Genomic DNA, 16,591 nt, shown 5'->3' with positions numbered 1-16,591 from the left:
CCTTGCAAGAGGATCTTGGGAATCACAAAGGATTAACTCCTGTTTTAATGAATTGCTTATTTTGAACCGTAACGCCGTGCAAGGATCAAAAATGTAACATTCAGCAAAAGTACCACAACTGGTCTAAGCAGGTCAAGACATGAGTCAGGGGTATGAGTTATCATTCTGTGTGAGTGTTTCCCGAAATTTACTGGTCTTTTTCTCTTGTTTCTCTGGACAGAGCCTGGCCCAACTGACCTGCAGTTATGAGACGGAAAATCAGACCCGCTACCTCAGCTGTGACCTGGGGAACCCCATGAAATCAGGCACCAGTGTAAGCACTTAACACTCTCCACACACACTTTTATCAAGTGCAGTTGAATCTTACTGCTTTTCTAGCATGTCTGAGAATTTTAAAAATTATGATTTGAAGAGTCATGGAAATGAGTAGAATCTTATGAAGTAATGGAAATTACATTTCTATATTGAATCTTTATCTGCCGATCTATACATCTGTTGATCTACTGTTATAGTATATGTAGTTATAGTTTTGCTCAGCTCTTGCATTTTTCATTGACTAGAAATTGCTTTTTGTGTGTGCGGTCTCTATAAAACAATTTATAATTATCCAGTTATCCTTTTCCAGTATTCACAAACGCCTGGAAAAATGTTAGTTGGCTCATAGTGCTGTCTGGGGGGTTTGTTGAGGGCTGTTTTGGATCAAGCAGGAAGTCCCCACCAGTGATGCAGGAAGTGACAGTCATTTTGGCTGTACCCCTTTAGAGAGTGGAGTTCCCCTCTCCAAAATGCCACTGTGTGGAGGTGGAGGGACCTGTGGCTTTTTAATGTGTCTGCAGAGATGGAGTATAATTGGGTGACTGTTCAAACTGCTCCCTGTCTATGTCTTTCCAGACCCTGTTTCTTTTTTTAGTCGATGCAACGCTGCTCTCATTAGTTCAGGGCAGGTTATCTGGGTGTTTTATTCAGCAGTTTTATTATGAACGCTATTTTAGCTCATTATCTTTGGATTCCAGGACCACCAAAGAGGTTCCTCGTAACAACTTGGCCTGTATGTGTAATTGTATTTCATGCAATGAGAAATTCAGAAGTCACACCCACCCCCACGCACACGTGCATGGACACCCACACCCGAACTCTCACACACTGAGTTGAGGGAAAATGAGAGATGCTCGTATGGGCTCTGATTGCTAGAGTTTGTGTGCATGCGGAGGGAGCATAAAACCACAAATATAAAAGGGAGGCTGGAACTCCCATGCAGCCTGGGTTTGGGTAGGTGACTTTAGCATTTTAGGGCATTAACTAAGTGGAGTGCTTTTGTCAGTACACCTAAACATGACATCACTGAGATGAATGAGAGAGGATACATTTTAGTGTTTCCACTTGTGTTTTTTGGATGGAATACAGGAAAGGAACATTCCACCAACTTCAACATCCATTCTGTTGCTATGGCAGTGCATTATGGGGGATTGGTGTGTTGTAGAGAATTCTCTGATGTAATTCTTGGAAAGCTGAATTTTCAGTATTGTGGCATTGCTAATATTGTTGGCTCCTTTATGAGAAATTGTTTGTATTTCTGTCATTTTGGGGGTGTTTGAATGAATGAATGAAATATCCATACATATGTATTTCTAGGAAGTGAGTTTGGAATTATTTTAAATAAATTATTTTGTTATATTTTCAGTTATGGGCTGGACTGCGATTCACAGTACCACGTCTCAAGGACACACACAAATTTGTGCAGTTTGACCTACAGATACGTAGGTATGAAACTTGAAACCAGTGCACACAGCTTTAATGTGTTTTTGTTTTATTTTGTTTTATGGTGTTTTACCTAAGTGTCTTTAAAAATAAACATTCACACTATCTATAGACAGTTAAACTATACTGTAGCAAACATAAATAACTGTTAAGTACTTTTGCATAGAAAACATATCATTGTTTGAATTGGGATTTTTTTTCTTATTTATAAATAAGAAATGTATAAAGAAATATATAAAAAGGAAATCTTATATAAAGAAATAAACTTTTTTTTATTGATATTTAAAAAAAATATATGATTGCCTATACAAAATTGAATGATTTATTTATTTAAATATGTATTTCATATTGGCCATCATATACATTTTTAATTATAAGTGAGACTATTGTGGTCCCTGATATTTCATGCATCTTATAAATATATGGTTAGGTTAGTTGCACATGCCCTTAAAGAGGCTTTAGTATGCTCTTTAATAAGTTCTCCATCTCTCCATCTGCAGTAAGAATGAGAATAACTCCCAGAGTGAAGTGGTTCCCTACAAGTTGGAGGTGGTGGTCCGGTCTGATGTTATTCTACAGGGGTGAGTTCTCATGCAGAACCCATTTATAAGCACTTCACAAGACCACAGCTCTTCTGGAACTCTCACTAGGAAGCTCTCCCTGTTCCTTCACTTTTCATTTTCCCGTCTCTCTTTATCTCTCATTTTACAGTGTCTCCCGACCAGACAAGGTCTTCTTTCCTCCACCGAACTGGAAGTTGACCAAGAATGTGATGGTTGAACAGGATGTCGGACCCTCCGTCCAGCACACTTACGAGGTAAAGACCTTGTCTGAGTTGTTCAGTTGGACTTGAAGTCAGAGAGGACGGTCATTGATAGGAATCCATAGTAAAAGCTATATATTCCTGTGGTGTAATTATGGGATGTATGGTTTTGCCTAGCAACTAGCAGTTAAATTTGCAGTGTTTTAAATGTTAGCCCTGCCAGCTTTTTTTTGAGCTAGAGACTTCAAATAATTTTAGTAAAACTTTTTCATGAACTCCTCGTTAAAAAATTCATTCATTCATTCATTCATTCTTAATCCTTTTACAAGCAAAAATAAAATGTATATAAATAAAAAAGACTGTCAATGCAACACCATAGACAGTCAAATGTTGTTTCTTCATTGAAAACGTGTTCGTATGCAATTTGTGATTGTACAATCAGAGATCTTTTTAATTTAATTTAAATTTTATGAAATGAAATGAACACAGAAGTCACTAAGTCCATTTCATGTCGGTCAGTTCCGCTAATTGCTGCTTGCAGTTTGGTTTCTTTATATGACACATACTTTCTGTTAGGGTTTTGCTGATGAGTCACGCAAAACTTGCACATGGAGAGGTTGTCATGGAGAATCTCCAAAAGCTACACAGAGGTCCTGAAATAGCACAAGGCATCAAGCCATCCTTTTATGATGACCAGAAAGTACAGAAACACCTGTGGAGTTGCTTTAGCAGCACAACTTAATCTTGTGGTTGTGATGGCATATGATGTAATCGTGAAAATGACAAAGCAGCAGCCTTGTTTTTAAACTGAAGTGGTTGAGAGGATTATGACATAACATACACTTGACTCATATCTCTCTTTCTCTGTCCGTTTCTCTTTCTCAGTTGGTGAACAACGGGCCGAGCCGCATCAGTCACACTCTACTGCAGCTCAAATGCCCCATGAGGCTTCAAAGTAACAGGTTCATTTACCCGCTGGAGGTCACGACGGAGGGCCCTGTTAACTGCACCACCCACAACATAGTCAACCCCCTGAACCTCAAGGTAAGAAGCTGTAGGTTAACTGCAGGGCAGAGATTTAATCAGGGTACGAACTGACAAAATAATTAAGACTTGGGTGATTTCTGTCATTATGTTCACGACTTTGATCTGTCAGGCTTTTCTTTTAAAGCACCGTTTATGGGTGAACTTGCCTGGGTCATATTTCACCCATAATGAAAAAAAGGAAGAAAACAGATTTTACTTTAATTTGATATAATGTATAATACTATATAAATATCATAATAATATCTCAAATAAAAAGTTATTATTAATGTATTTTTATTCAAAATAAAAGAAGCTTATTTTTAGTTACACAGTAGTGACATTATTTTAATTAAATATTTAAATTTTAATCTATCTATCTATCTATCTATCTATCTATCTGAACCAAATAAGTTTATATCTATCTATCCTATTTTGTAAGTATTTATATACCATGGTAGTATTTGTTTTTGCTAATATATATATATATATATATATATATATATCATTCCCAATATTTTAAATATATAATTGAGAATAATGACAATTACATTAAAATGTCCGAGCACATTATAATAATGACAATTTGAAGAGAAAATGTGCCTAGTTGTAATGAAAATAACGTCATGTAAAAAGCTTTGATTGAATTAAAATATGCTTAGTTTTCTTCATTAAAAACGTATAGCTGAAATATGACCCGGACATATTCTTGATGGGTCATTTGAAATGTATTCTTATAGGGATGTGAAACTGTTGTAATTTCTGCTGTAAAGACATTAGAGATGGGAGAGTCACACGCAGTCATGTGAGGAGAGAACAGATGTGCATCAGAACATCATGAACTCTTAAAAGCAGCAGAGCTTGTTGATGACAAGCTAAATTTAAACTTAAGGGACATGCACTGTTAGTAACACCCAGTTTGTCCCGTACAGTCAAATACATATGCCCAACACATGCACACACCACCCATCCATCCATATTACCTAATATGTCCTTTCTTAGAGCCCACCCTGTCACTCATACAGCCCCACCCAATGGCCTTAAACCAGCCTTTGATCCTCTCATCTCACTCTGCTTCCCTTCATGCTTCACGTCCCACTGCTGTCTATATAAACACAGCCATCAGCTCAATCAGAGCTCTTTTTGAAAGACCCCTCTACAGCATCTTTCTCTGTCTCACTCTAGGGTTATACAAATGATATGAAAAAAGTGTGGGTCATGTGTTATAAAAGAATAATGAATCTTATAAAATCTAATGATTATTCTATAGGTTATAGTGGTTTGTATACCTCTGTCTCTCTCTTTTGGGCCATCTGATGGACAGCCTCACCAATCTGGATGATTCGTAACACAAAACTGCTGTTACATCTGGGATTGTGCAGAATTTCTCCCCAAAGTGGTTGTTTGTTCAGGTTCTCATGCCGTTTAGGGTGTGTTTCTTGGTTTTGAGGATTGTATTGCTCTGCACAATGGAGAAGTTGAGTAAAATTCGGAAATCTGTTGCAAAATGCCCCTTGTGTCCCACATGATGTATCCCTCCCGTTGAGCTCACGGCTCAATGTCGGTGTTGAGTCAGAGGGCGTCAGTACAGACTGAACCGTGATGTCAGAGTTTACAATGTCCAAAAGGGCGGTGAGTTTCCACTTAATGTTCTGTTCCCTTTTCCCCTCTCTCTCTGTAGCTCCAGCAGTCTTCTACCGAGCAGCCTCCTTTACGAGATGCGGTAAATCTGTTGCAAAATGCCCCTTGTGTCCCACATGATGTATCCCTCCCGTTGAGCTCACGGCTCAATGTCGGTGTTGAGTCAGAGGGCGTCAGTACAGACTGAACCGTGATGTCAGAGTTTACAATGTCCAAAAGGGCGGTGAGTTTCCACTTAATGTTCTATTCCCTTTTCCTCTCTCTCTCTGTAGCTCCAGCAGTCTTCTACCGACCAGCCTCCTTTACGAGATGCGGTACACAAACACCACATTGAGAAGAGGGAAGCGCACAAGGGCGAGCTGTCTCAGCTGACCAATCTGGTGAGATTTCTTTAAAGTGAAGGGGGGAAAAGGTTATGAAAGGAAGTCAAAATGCACAAAGAAAGTGAGCGAAACATTTGCTCTGTTCAGAGACCTAATGAGCTGCCTACATAGGGACAAATGAAATGAAACCTCATAAGTGAGTGATTTAGAAAACTCTACACAGGCAGCATCTCAAATAACCCAATTAGCACGCATTGATTCCAATAAAGTTTGAGGTTACCATGTTGCTAAGTGAAAAACCCTGCTAAAAACATCTTAAACTAGCATAACTGGTTTGCTGGTCAACTAGCTTGGTCAGGCTGGTCTGTTGGCTGGTTTTAGAGTGGTTTTGGACACTTTTCAGATGGTTAGACTGAAAGACCAGCTGGCCGGCCAGTTAACACCAACTCGGCCGTGCTGAGAGACCGTCTTAAAGCAGCTAAGACCAGCAAACCAGCCTAGGTTGGTTTAAGTGGGTCTTTTCAGCTAAGGGGGAAACTCTAATGTGCAAAACCATACGTAGCCCACACAAATATTGGTTAAAATGGAAAAAATTTAGATAAAAAAAATTCAATGCTTTTGCTTTCACTCACTTCTGTTTCAAAAACTGGTGATGTAATTAATATGGGAGGAAAAGCTATATTTCATTACTTTTGCACTTTCTTACAAAAGTTTTGCGTTCCCCTGAGAAACTTTTGTGAGCAAACAAATGATATGAAACTATATTTCAAACTTTTGTGAGCAAACAAAGCTTCTTCTGGGAACGCAAAAGTTTCAGAATGAATGCAAAGTTTCTCAGGGGGAATGAAAAAGTTGAATTAAATCTGTTTATAATCCAAAATGGTGGTAAAATTTGGACACAAATGCATTCTGGGATTACATTCACCTTGAAGGACACACACGATGCTGCCTTTGAATTTGGCCAAAACTGAATAATTATGATGGGTACCTTTTGGAACAGGCTTTGCATCCAGAATGCCTTGCCTGCTGATGATGCCTTAAAAACTCTAGGTCTAGGTAGGCTGCTCACTAGGTTTTGGAATGCATTTACTGAGTACTGGAAGGTCAACATGAGTCATTTGTGTTGGGTAAAATGCAAATGTTGAACAAACACATCTAATTCAGCGTTCTCATGACCTCAGATGGCATAAGACCTTTCGTTCACTAGTGTTGTAACTCAGAAGGTCAAGTCATACAGGGTCAAAGATCTGCTGTGACTGATTGGCTGCCATTCAAGATGTTTTGCTTGGTTGGTTTAGGTGTATGTGTGTGTGTGTGTTTGTGTGCTTGCGTATGTGCGTGACCATGTGATAGAACATTAATGACCTCATTACTCTCCAAAGTGATGGGTCTGCTGAAATGTCCTTGCTCTACCCTCTAATTTCCCGTTCTTCTCTGCGTCATTAACCTCTTCAGCTAGCACTTCTCTCAGACAGCAGCTGATTGTGTCGTCCAGCTGTAGGTAGCTCTCATCCTTGCTCTGTACCTGACCAAATGAATTTTGGCTTTGTCGCTTGTTGTGTTCAGTCGCCCACATTTATCATCTCTTGCTTGATGACGTGTTCCTAGAGGCCCATTTATTTCTTTGGCCTGCTCCCTTGTGCTTATTTTTATGAGGGAGAACAGGAGTCTTTGTTGACATGACTTAGTGAACAGTGAAGATGTGTTGTAGGATGCCAACCTAGGTTTGGATAAGATGATAAATAGCTGGTATACTACAAGATAAAAATGTACTTGAAGCAAACTTGACCAAGCCTGTCTATTATTATATTACATTACATTACATTACATTACATTATTGGCAAATAGTTTTATTCTTGTTTTAACCATTCAGATATCATTCAGTAATATTTAATGAATACTTAATGAGCACATAATATTTAATGAGTATTTACATTAAAACATGTATTATAAATAAATCTAATTTAAATTTTATATTTCAATTAGACTATTTTGGTGTCCGTTTCAAATTAAATTGATTAGAAAACAAAAACACAAGTTAGTGTCTGCATTAATGTTTCAAATAACTTTTGTGAAAATAACGTGAAAATATGGGTGAAATGTTCCATCATCATTCAACGTAACATATGTATGTAAAAATTTGAAACAACATACTTATTCTGACATGTAATTTTTAAAATACATAAAAGAATAAGTCATCATAATAAATTTTATTATATTTTAAATGATCAAAAACTTCTTGCTGACAAATGGGTAAAATCAAGTGGTTTGAAGGATAGTGGCAAAGATTGTTAAAGGTTTAAATTATGATTAGTTTTTGGGGGAGTCTTTTAATGTCATCTAATGATTCTGATTCTAAGTATGCCTGACAAGATTTTTTGATATATATACTATTGTTACACTGAATGACATTTTAGTGGGTGTCTTCTGTAAATCATGGTAAAAATGTATGATAGTCATTATTTTTTTGCTTATAAAAAATACATATATATTTTTTCTTAGAAAATTTGAACAAAAACTTTTAGTAGTGTGTGCATATATATATACACACACAAATATATGTGTGTGTGTGTGTGTGTGTGCAAACCCCAAACGTAGAAGTGGTCCATGTACCACTATATGGAAATTTGTATGTTCTGTGATCATTATTTCCTCACACTCCTAATGAAACGAATGTCACGTTACAAGGATCCGATGACGAATGTGGTAATGTACAGCTTGTAAAAACCAGTGAGCTAAATGTTATTGCGTCAGATGTTGCGTCGGAATTTGGCTTTAGGCAACTGTAGGCAAGATTTTACAGTCCTGTGACTCTACCAGTGAATTCCCACAAATTTAAAGCAGTCGATGCACAAGACGTTAACATTAGGTCTTTTTTCATCGTCATTGGCTCATGACGTGAATGTCTGTCTCATGGTCCCATCTCTCCATCCGGATCTTCACATTCATAATTATTTTTGGGTTTTTAATTAATGCTTGTGTCCCACATGACAGGCAGGCATGCTTTTATGGTGATTTTATTTATTTCTGCCTGGAAATTTAATTCACATGGTCTGTGTTTGTTTAAAGAGCACATCGTTTATGGCATCATTACATTTCAGTGTTATTTATTTAAATGACTGCTGTTATGAAGGGTTTGTAATGAGTTATGGCAGGTGCTAACATGCAGTGTGATGAAATACTTCTGTAAATTTCATTATGTTGATTCTATAAACTGATCATTATTAACTCTCTCTCTATTTTATTTTATTTATTTATTTTTTGATATCTTAGTCTTGCTCCAGTGTGGATTGCTGGACTCTAAAGTGTAACGTTGGCCTGCTGGAGAGAGGGACTAGTGCCATACTGCATGTTCGCTCACGGATCTGGGCAGAAACATTCATGGAGGTGAGTGGAAAACCTTGGTGCCAGCAGTCCAAAGCTGTCGTCTCTAGATTATTACTAATACTGCAATAAATGCAAAGCGTGGCTTGTACAAGCTTTCATACAGCCAAAATTCAGACTCCAGAGTTTTTAATGAAAAGCGTGGCTGTGTGTGGCGTGGTCACTACTAAGTGAGCTAACAGAGTTTGTAAATGTATGTTAAAGAGAGTCAGATGATATATCCAAACAGGAGCTCTTTTGAGAGACGCCTTACATGCTCTCTGCAGTTCTAGCCAATACAAAGCTTATAAGTGAGTGCATTGAAAATACATTAGGAGAAACTCTGAGAGCTCAGCGGATTGGAATGTTAGAGGGGTTGAAACACTGGGATTCAGTGAAACCATACTGCCCCCATCTGGATGCATGTGAGATTGTTACATAGAAAGCCTATTCAGTTCAGAACCACCAGTCACATTCTAATGCACAGCCAGTTTTACATGTTATTTATTTAACTTTTTACTATAGCACTTAGACATTTATTTGACCTTCTTTCTGTTATTGATGTTCTTTATTTGCAGAATCCTTATAAAAACTTTATTCTGGAGTGCCTTGCTAGTTACAAAGTGGAAAAGATGCCATATGCCATTTTGCCAAAAGTGACTCCTAGTGGTGCTAAAAAGGTAAACTTCATACCTAACTCATCTAATCGAATTCATGTTCGCCACTAGACATAATCTAGTTAGTTTGTATTAGTTCATTCATCCACCGATCTTCATCTTCTGTCTGTTACCTGTAGATGGTCACTCCTGTGGTCTGGAATAAGCCAGACAGTACGTATGCTGTTCCTCTGTGGATCATCATTCTGGCTATTCTGGCCGGTCTTCTGCTGCTCGCACTGCTGATCTACGTCCTCTACAAGGTCACTGTCTGCCATTTTGATTTCTAGTCAGGCTTGATGATCTAGTTGGACTAGCTAATCATGAACAAATGATTTTCCTTTGTAGTCAGACAAGCTTGCAACCATCAGTAAAGTAACTAGTAGCTAATCATAACTAAATCTTATCCTGGAAGTAGCTTGTTACTAATTGTAAACTAAGGCCATGTCCACACGTACATGGGCATTTTTCCTTCTTCCGTTTAAAAAAAAAATCTCCATCCACATGAAAACGCAAACGCATGCTATGAAGCACTGTCAAGTGCATGCCAAACCAACAGGTGGCGATATAATCTCAACCGTAAAGCCATGTTGGCCAATCAGAAGCCTGAAAAAGTCTCCAGTAGGTGGAGATAACAGCGCAGGCGCAGACGTCACAAGCCAAAAACTCCGGTTTCGCTGTCTACACGACAACACTGCAACCGGAGTTTTTGAAAATCTTCACCCTGGCAGGCGTTTTCAAAAATGTTCGGTTTCAGTGAACTGGTGCTGCGTTTGCGTGTGGACGAACGGCCTAACCGCGTAGAAAAATAGCCGCGTTCGTGTGGACAGGACCTAATTCTTATCCATTATTGCCGGACTGGTTGACCTGTTGACAATCATTAACAATTTTAATTAATAAATCAGAATCTTTGAAAGTTAGTAACTACTTGTAAACTAAATGTTATGCGCCATCTAATCACATGCTGATCATAAGTATAATAAATCATATTCTTCTTCAGACCATACTGTAAATAATAAACAAATTCTTCTTCATAGTTGAGTTAACTAACCATGAATAATTCTTTCATAATGGGGCTAACTTTTAGCTAATCATTAACTAAACCAGATCCCTTATCGCTAGACTAGCTTGTTACTGATTGTAAACTAATTCTTATCTATTGTAGTCAGACTAGTTATCTTCAAGTTTCAAGTTTCAATTTATTTATATAGCATATACAAAACAGCCACATGGCTGACCAAAGTGCTGTACAGATTCAAAAATAGTAAAAAAAAAAAAAATCAGCACAACTAAACAATTAAAACAGGGTCTCCGCCCTAATAATAATAAAAAAGTAAATATAATAATAACACAAGAGAAACAAAGTCAGGTTGTAACTAATCGTAAACTAATACTTATCCTTCGTAAACAATACTTTGTAGTCGAGCAAGCTAGTAACTAATTGTAATCTAAATCTTATCCTTTACATTTGGCAAAAATTTGTAACTACTACTTATGCTTCTTTGTTTGGCTAGGTTGTAAATTAATTCTTATTTATCACCATAGGAATATCTTGTAACCAATCGTAAATTGATCTCCTTCTCTTCTTGCTTCCTGTAGCTCGGCTTCTTCAAGAGAACTCCGTACGGCACGGCCATGGAAAAAGCCCAGCTCAAACCTCAGGCTGCATCCGAGGCCTAAACTACACAAGAGCATTCAGAAAACACGTCCCGAAGAATGTTCTTAACCAGAGGCCATCCAAAGAGAGGTTACTTGCTGTTTAAAAAACAAACAAACAAAGACTAGACTGCAGTAAAGGAATACGGAGGAAAGATCACTGGATCTTCACTGTACTGCACTAGATCACGAGACCCTGAGGACTTAAAGCCAAATGAATGTTGACATTGTTTCTTTTATGTTATCGTTTTTGCTTGATGTGGGTTTAACCACCACCTATAGCCTACCACTCACAAACAGATCTTAACCAAAGCTCAGGATCACTTGTCTTGCCTGGCAACCTGCTAAAGGAAAAAATGGCAGCAAATCTACGGATTTTGCCCAAGACCGACACAATCTGCACTAATATTAAGAGTAACATTTATGATGTTTGAATTTTTAAGTTTCTTTCAGTTTTTTCTTCTTAGTCCGCAGCTGCTCATGTGTTTCAGATGGTTAAACAGCATCTGCAGTATAGCATTTTACATTTTTAGCGTGTAGGTTTACACAAAAAAAATCTTCTATGCAGTATTTCACAACCAACCAAAGATATTGATACAGGTTTTGCTCATTTATTGTGCTTTGCGAGTGAAAATGAGGTAGTCGGATACCTCACCGTGGACCCTCATCTCCAGTTTCCTGCTGTCTTTTTTCTTTTTCTTTTTATGAAGATGTTTTAAATGTTTTTTTGTTTTGTGCTTTCTAATAGAATGGGTTTTCACTTCAAATGAGATGTTTTCAGCTCAGTCTCCTTTGTGTCTTTCGAAGAAAGCAAGCCAGGTTGGTTTCACTCTCAGGTGATGCCGTGGAAAAATTTCTGCGGAAAACATTGTCAGGATCCTTCGCGGAAGGCGATCGTTCTTCCCTACTGAATGTCAGCCATTTCTGTCCTGTTATCGTAGTAGTAACAAGCGACAACGTTGCCTTAAAAGTCATCTGGGACTCAACTGGATCAGCTCCGAGTCTGTGAAACCTCGCCGATGCCTTGAAGCAGAGCTGTGCTTTGCCGTTACGCTAACAGACTCTTGGGTCAAAGAGCGGAAGGGTCGTCCCTCCAAATTTCTGTGGGTGAACAGAGAACCACTGTGGGCTTAGAAGGAGATTTCTGCAAAGTCCATTTGTCGGTGCAAAATGAACGGACTCTCAGACTGAAAGCAAACCTCTTCCAAGGCAGCATGCCTCATCCATCCACTGAATGTTGAAATACACCTGTATACTTTTTGTTTTGTCTTTTTCGTATGCGTGTTTTTGTGATCATCTGCTTGTGTGCGATTGGATGTGAAGATATGAGAGTTTTTTTTGGTGTTATGGAGTGCCACAGTCAGTGTAGAAATGCCTCCGTACATCATGGTGCTGAAGTGGCCGAATCAGACAGGATGTAACGGCAATCACCCATCGTGAAACTCCTGTTTCAGTGAGCCACCTAGAAAGGGAAAGCAGCTGGAACTGTGGGATGTGTAGGAAATCAGTATGGAAGTGCAATATTGTTGTATTTTGTTTTCAACTTTTTTTTGTCATGTGCATATTAATACTTTATTTTAGTGAAGTTCTCAGAAATAAGGATAACAGCACAACCCAGATGTTCGAATTTGTGCAACGCATTTTAGGGATGACAGATTTTTTAACCTAGAAGAGTATAAGGCTGGCTGTGTACAAAGGCCATTTCTAAAAAAAACAAAAATTGTCATGTGCATATTAATACTTTATTTTAGTGAAGTTCTCAGAAATAAGGATTATTTGAAGACAACACCCAGTTTGAGGGTTGAAATTAGCCCAGATGTTTAGATAATTTAAAAAGCAGCGTAATGCTGTAGTCTAAAAAATACAGAAACATGACTCAATTGCCAAAAAGGTCCAATAATCTTTTGTCGAATCGAAACCATGTAATTTAAGACATGTTTTGTCTGTCATATTGTACGTATGTGCAGGGTTTACTAATTAATTGTGGTTGTTCGAATTGGTACAAAATCAAATAACTGATACATACTCCACTTGAATCCGTAGTAATGTTTTGAATCTCTTTTGTAGAAATTATTTATTCCTCCAAAAGTTAGATTTTAGTTTTGAGATTTTTGTATTTTAAGCGGGAGGAAACACTGGGTATGTCTTCATTTTTTTTTAAACTGCCCCAAATCCCCATTTATGATTTTGTTTTAAGTTGTAAATATGTTTGGCGAGGAGATTATTGTAATTTTCAGCTGATACTGATTTGACGTATTTCATCGCCCCATATTGGGGAGAATCAGAGGGATGTTCAAGTAATTATTTGTATTTACACTTTGCTTTTTAAAATAAATCTTTCCGTTTTTTTTTTTTTTTTTACAACTTATGGTTGAATTGTTGTTGTTTTTTTGGGAGATAATTTTTTGGAGAAAAAATTAGAATAAGAGATACTAAGTGGATAAATAATTTGAAACCAAAAAAGAAATAGCACCACAAATGTTCAATAATTTATTTATATAAAAATAAACACTTCATTAAGAAAAAAAAAATGCATAAGGTATATACTTTTATATAAAAATCCTACAAAACTGTGCTCTTTTCATAGTATTTAACTGGTTTAGCTTAGTGGTATTTGGCTTTTATATACAGCAGCTAGTAACAATCTGTTGTTCTCCAGTGCTTGCTCACAATGAAATTCTAAAGTTAATATTCAAAACGGGCCAGAATACTGTTAAATAAGGAATAAGTGCTGATAGACCATAGATTTATTAAAATCACTGCATTTATGTGCATTAATTTTCAATAATTCAATGGTCCAGAGTCAACTGTCAGTCATAATGTCTATATAATGTTTATTTACGGACACTGTTCAGGTTTTTGTCCCTAAAACAACTTCTTTACACCACATCATGCTTCTAAAAACAGCCCAAGCCAATGTTGCTTGTTCAGACAGAACGTGGCGAAGAGGTACAGAGCTGTCATCAAAAGCAACATTGTCATGGTATACATTTTTAACAGTTAATGCCAGCAGCACTGAAGTGAAATTCTTTGCTCATGGTGTAGTGTGTCAGATACGGCACATATTAGTCACAGCAGACAGATCAGAACACTTCTGATAAGGCATCAAAAGGTAACTGTCCCTTGTCAGCATTTTCCCAGCCAGTGCTCGGCTTTGCACAGTCCACGCAGCACTGACTAAAGGAAATTTGTGAGAATTTACACCAATTAACCACACATAGGGTGATCATGGATTCCATCAATCACTTTTGTTCTCCAATATGGAGCAGGATGGGCCGAAGAAAGGCAGTCTTGCGGCGGCTCAGCGCTCTATGGCTCTGGAGAGCTGAGTTAGTTTCTTCTGATTGTCGATCACTTTGAGGTTCTGGATGTACTGTCTTATGTTGGCTGCACTGCGCAGGGTCAGGGACTGGTCTGAATCTGCAAGATATGAGTGAGTGAAACATCAATGCTGAATTGCAACAACACACTCATGCTGATTTATTCCACGTTTTCGCATTATATATCATATAGAGGAAAAAAAAAAGAATAACATACATGTTGATAATCGAATAGCTTGGGCATCCAAGAACATTCTTTCTGTCAAGCCTTTCTGTGGAGATGAAGGCACTGCAAAAGCACAAAAAGACAGAATATCTCCCCTTTAACACTTTGGTTTCCTGTGATCCACACCACTAGGGGGAGCTATACCGTAAGGTTGACTTCGACACTGTCGAACTGTCTTCACTGTTCTGGCAATCATGTGCTGAAAATAAGGTAAAAAGCATATATTAAATGTGTTGTCTAAGGTGTAGAGTTTAAATTTAATGCAACATTTAAAATCAAAGCAATACTCGCACCATTTTCTCAAAGTTGACCAGTTTATCAGTGTAGTTCTTGTTTCCCTCATGGATAAATGTCATATCTACACAGACAAATGAGTAAGTGATAGATTAAGTTGATTAAACTTATATCCACCAAATCATGACATAAATAGTAAATAATGTCAACTGGATTCAGTAGTAAACTTTACCTTTAAGCAGTAGAGGCATGAAGGGAATGTATGGAGGGCTGAGTTTGGCTACAGCCAGTCTGTAGGCCCTGTGGTTACGAGATGGATCCTACAACAAAGAGATGATTACTTCTCATATAGTACCTAGACATAACAAATCCCTGTAAAAAGCGAGCAGATATATTTGCTCTTACCATCAGTCTTTCATACGCACAGTAGATCCTCTTGGTTTTGTTTGGAAGTCTCTGTCAAGTCAAGTCAAATTTATTTATATACACATTGTTTTGAAGCAGCTTTACAGAAAATCATGATGTTAAATGAATAGGTAACCCAAAATGTAGCATTAATCTAGATTATGGACTGGTATTTTGACAAGAAGTGACGGTTTAAAGTTAAAATGCTGTAATAATAATATTTTTTTTTTTTTACAAACATGCAGCATTTCACAACACTTTAATTGATAAACTGAAGTCGTGTGAATTATTGTGATGTTTCTATCAGCTTTTTGGACTCTCATTCTGACGGCACCCATTTACTACAGAGGACCCTTTGGTGAGCAAGTGAAATAATGCTAAATTTAATCAAATCTGTTCTGATGAAGAAACAAACTCATCTACATTGTGATGGCCTTAGGGTGAGTGATTTTAAAGCTAATTTAAATTTTTGGGTGAACTATTCCAACCCCTTAACTGTCACCCCCCATTTTTTAAAATAGGCATGCAGGTGCACTATCCAAACTTAAATTGTTGTAATTTATGAACACTTTGTAATACAGACATAAGTTTGGTCTCTTTTTAAAGAAGGAAATCAGCAGATTATGGCAAAAGTGGAATTAAAAAAATTAAAGTATCAAAATGTTATGGTAGTTTAAATTTACTGTAAAGAAAATGCACTATATTATAACACTATATATTTTATTTTATATATAATAAATATTTTACATAACAGGTTTTACTCTAAAATTGGTATAAAATTAAAGTCTTATGTCTAAATAAGCTATGTTCCAAATTTGAAGTTGATTGTATGATGATTACTAAAAGATTTGATAGAGAAACAGGACAACAAAAAAAGAGTGCCAAGCGTCCCACAGGTGGGACGGTGACAGTTAAGGGGTTAATGTTTATAATATCTTCATGCCCTAAAATCACTGCATTTATGTGCATTAATTTTCAATAATTCAATGGTCCAGAGTCAACTGTCAGTCATAATGTCTATATAATGTTTATTTACGGACACTGTTCAGGTTTTTGTCCCTAAAACAACTTCTTTACACCACATCATGCTTCTAAAAACAGCCCAAGCCAATGTTGCTTGTTCAGACAGAACGTGGCGAAGAGGTACAGAGCTGTCATCAAAAGCAACATTGTCATGGTATACATTTTTAACAGTTAATGCCAGCAGCACTGAAGTGAAATTC

The 16,591-nt window shown here is 37.3% G+C and overlaps 2 protein-coding genes across 2 annotated transcripts in view; one reads left to right on the top strand and one right to left on the bottom strand.

The window, feature by feature from the left end:
* itga5 (integrin, alpha 5 (fibronectin receptor, alpha polypeptide)) overlaps positions 1 to 12,738 on the top strand; it is a 54,506-nt gene extending 41,768 nt beyond the window's left edge. The window contains exons 22-31 of the mRNA XM_016573406.1: positions 221 to 313; positions 1,682 to 1,761; positions 2,259 to 2,339; positions 2,470 to 2,575; positions 3,407 to 3,565; positions 5,458 to 5,565; positions 8,782 to 8,895; positions 9,450 to 9,551; positions 9,668 to 9,790; positions 11,127 to 12,738. Of these exons, the coding sequence (XP_016428892.1) occupies positions 221 to 313; positions 1,682 to 1,761; positions 2,259 to 2,339; positions 2,470 to 2,575; positions 3,407 to 3,565; positions 5,458 to 5,565; positions 8,782 to 8,895; positions 9,450 to 9,551; positions 9,668 to 9,790; positions 11,127 to 11,207 (1,047 nt within the window). The 3' untranslated portion in view covers positions 11,208 to 12,738. The remainder of the gene's footprint in view (positions 1 to 220; positions 314 to 1,681; positions 1,762 to 2,258; positions 2,340 to 2,469; positions 2,576 to 3,406; positions 3,566 to 5,457; positions 5,566 to 8,781; positions 8,896 to 9,449; positions 9,552 to 9,667; positions 9,791 to 11,126) is intronic.
* Positions 12,739 to 13,544: 806 nt separating this feature from the next.
* Positions 13,545 to 16,591, bottom strand: part of LOC107756413 (rap guanine nucleotide exchange factor 3-like) — a 41,798-nt gene continuing 38,751 nt past the window's right edge. The window contains exons 23-28 of the mRNA XM_016573508.1: positions 15,369 to 15,419; positions 15,196 to 15,283; positions 15,023 to 15,087; positions 14,874 to 14,928; positions 14,721 to 14,792; positions 13,545 to 14,603 (exon numbers count right to left, since the gene is read on the bottom strand). Coding sequence (XP_016428994.1) covers positions 14,485 to 14,603; positions 14,721 to 14,792; positions 14,874 to 14,928; positions 15,023 to 15,087; positions 15,196 to 15,283; positions 15,369 to 15,419 — 450 coding nt within the window. The 3' untranslated portion in view covers positions 13,545 to 14,484. The remainder of the gene's footprint in view (positions 14,604 to 14,720; positions 14,793 to 14,873; positions 14,929 to 15,022; positions 15,088 to 15,195; positions 15,284 to 15,368; positions 15,420 to 16,591) is intronic.

The sequence above is a fragment of the Sinocyclocheilus rhinocerous genome, unplaced genomic scaffold (genome assembly GCF_001515625.1).
Source record: "Sinocyclocheilus rhinocerous isolate Xijiao unplaced genomic scaffold, SAMN03320098_v1.1 scaffold712, whole genome shotgun sequence".
Taxonomy (NCBI): Eukaryota; Metazoa; Chordata; class Actinopteri; order Cypriniformes; family Cyprinidae; genus Sinocyclocheilus; species Sinocyclocheilus rhinocerous.
This window is presented reverse-complemented; position numbering and strand designations above follow the sequence as displayed.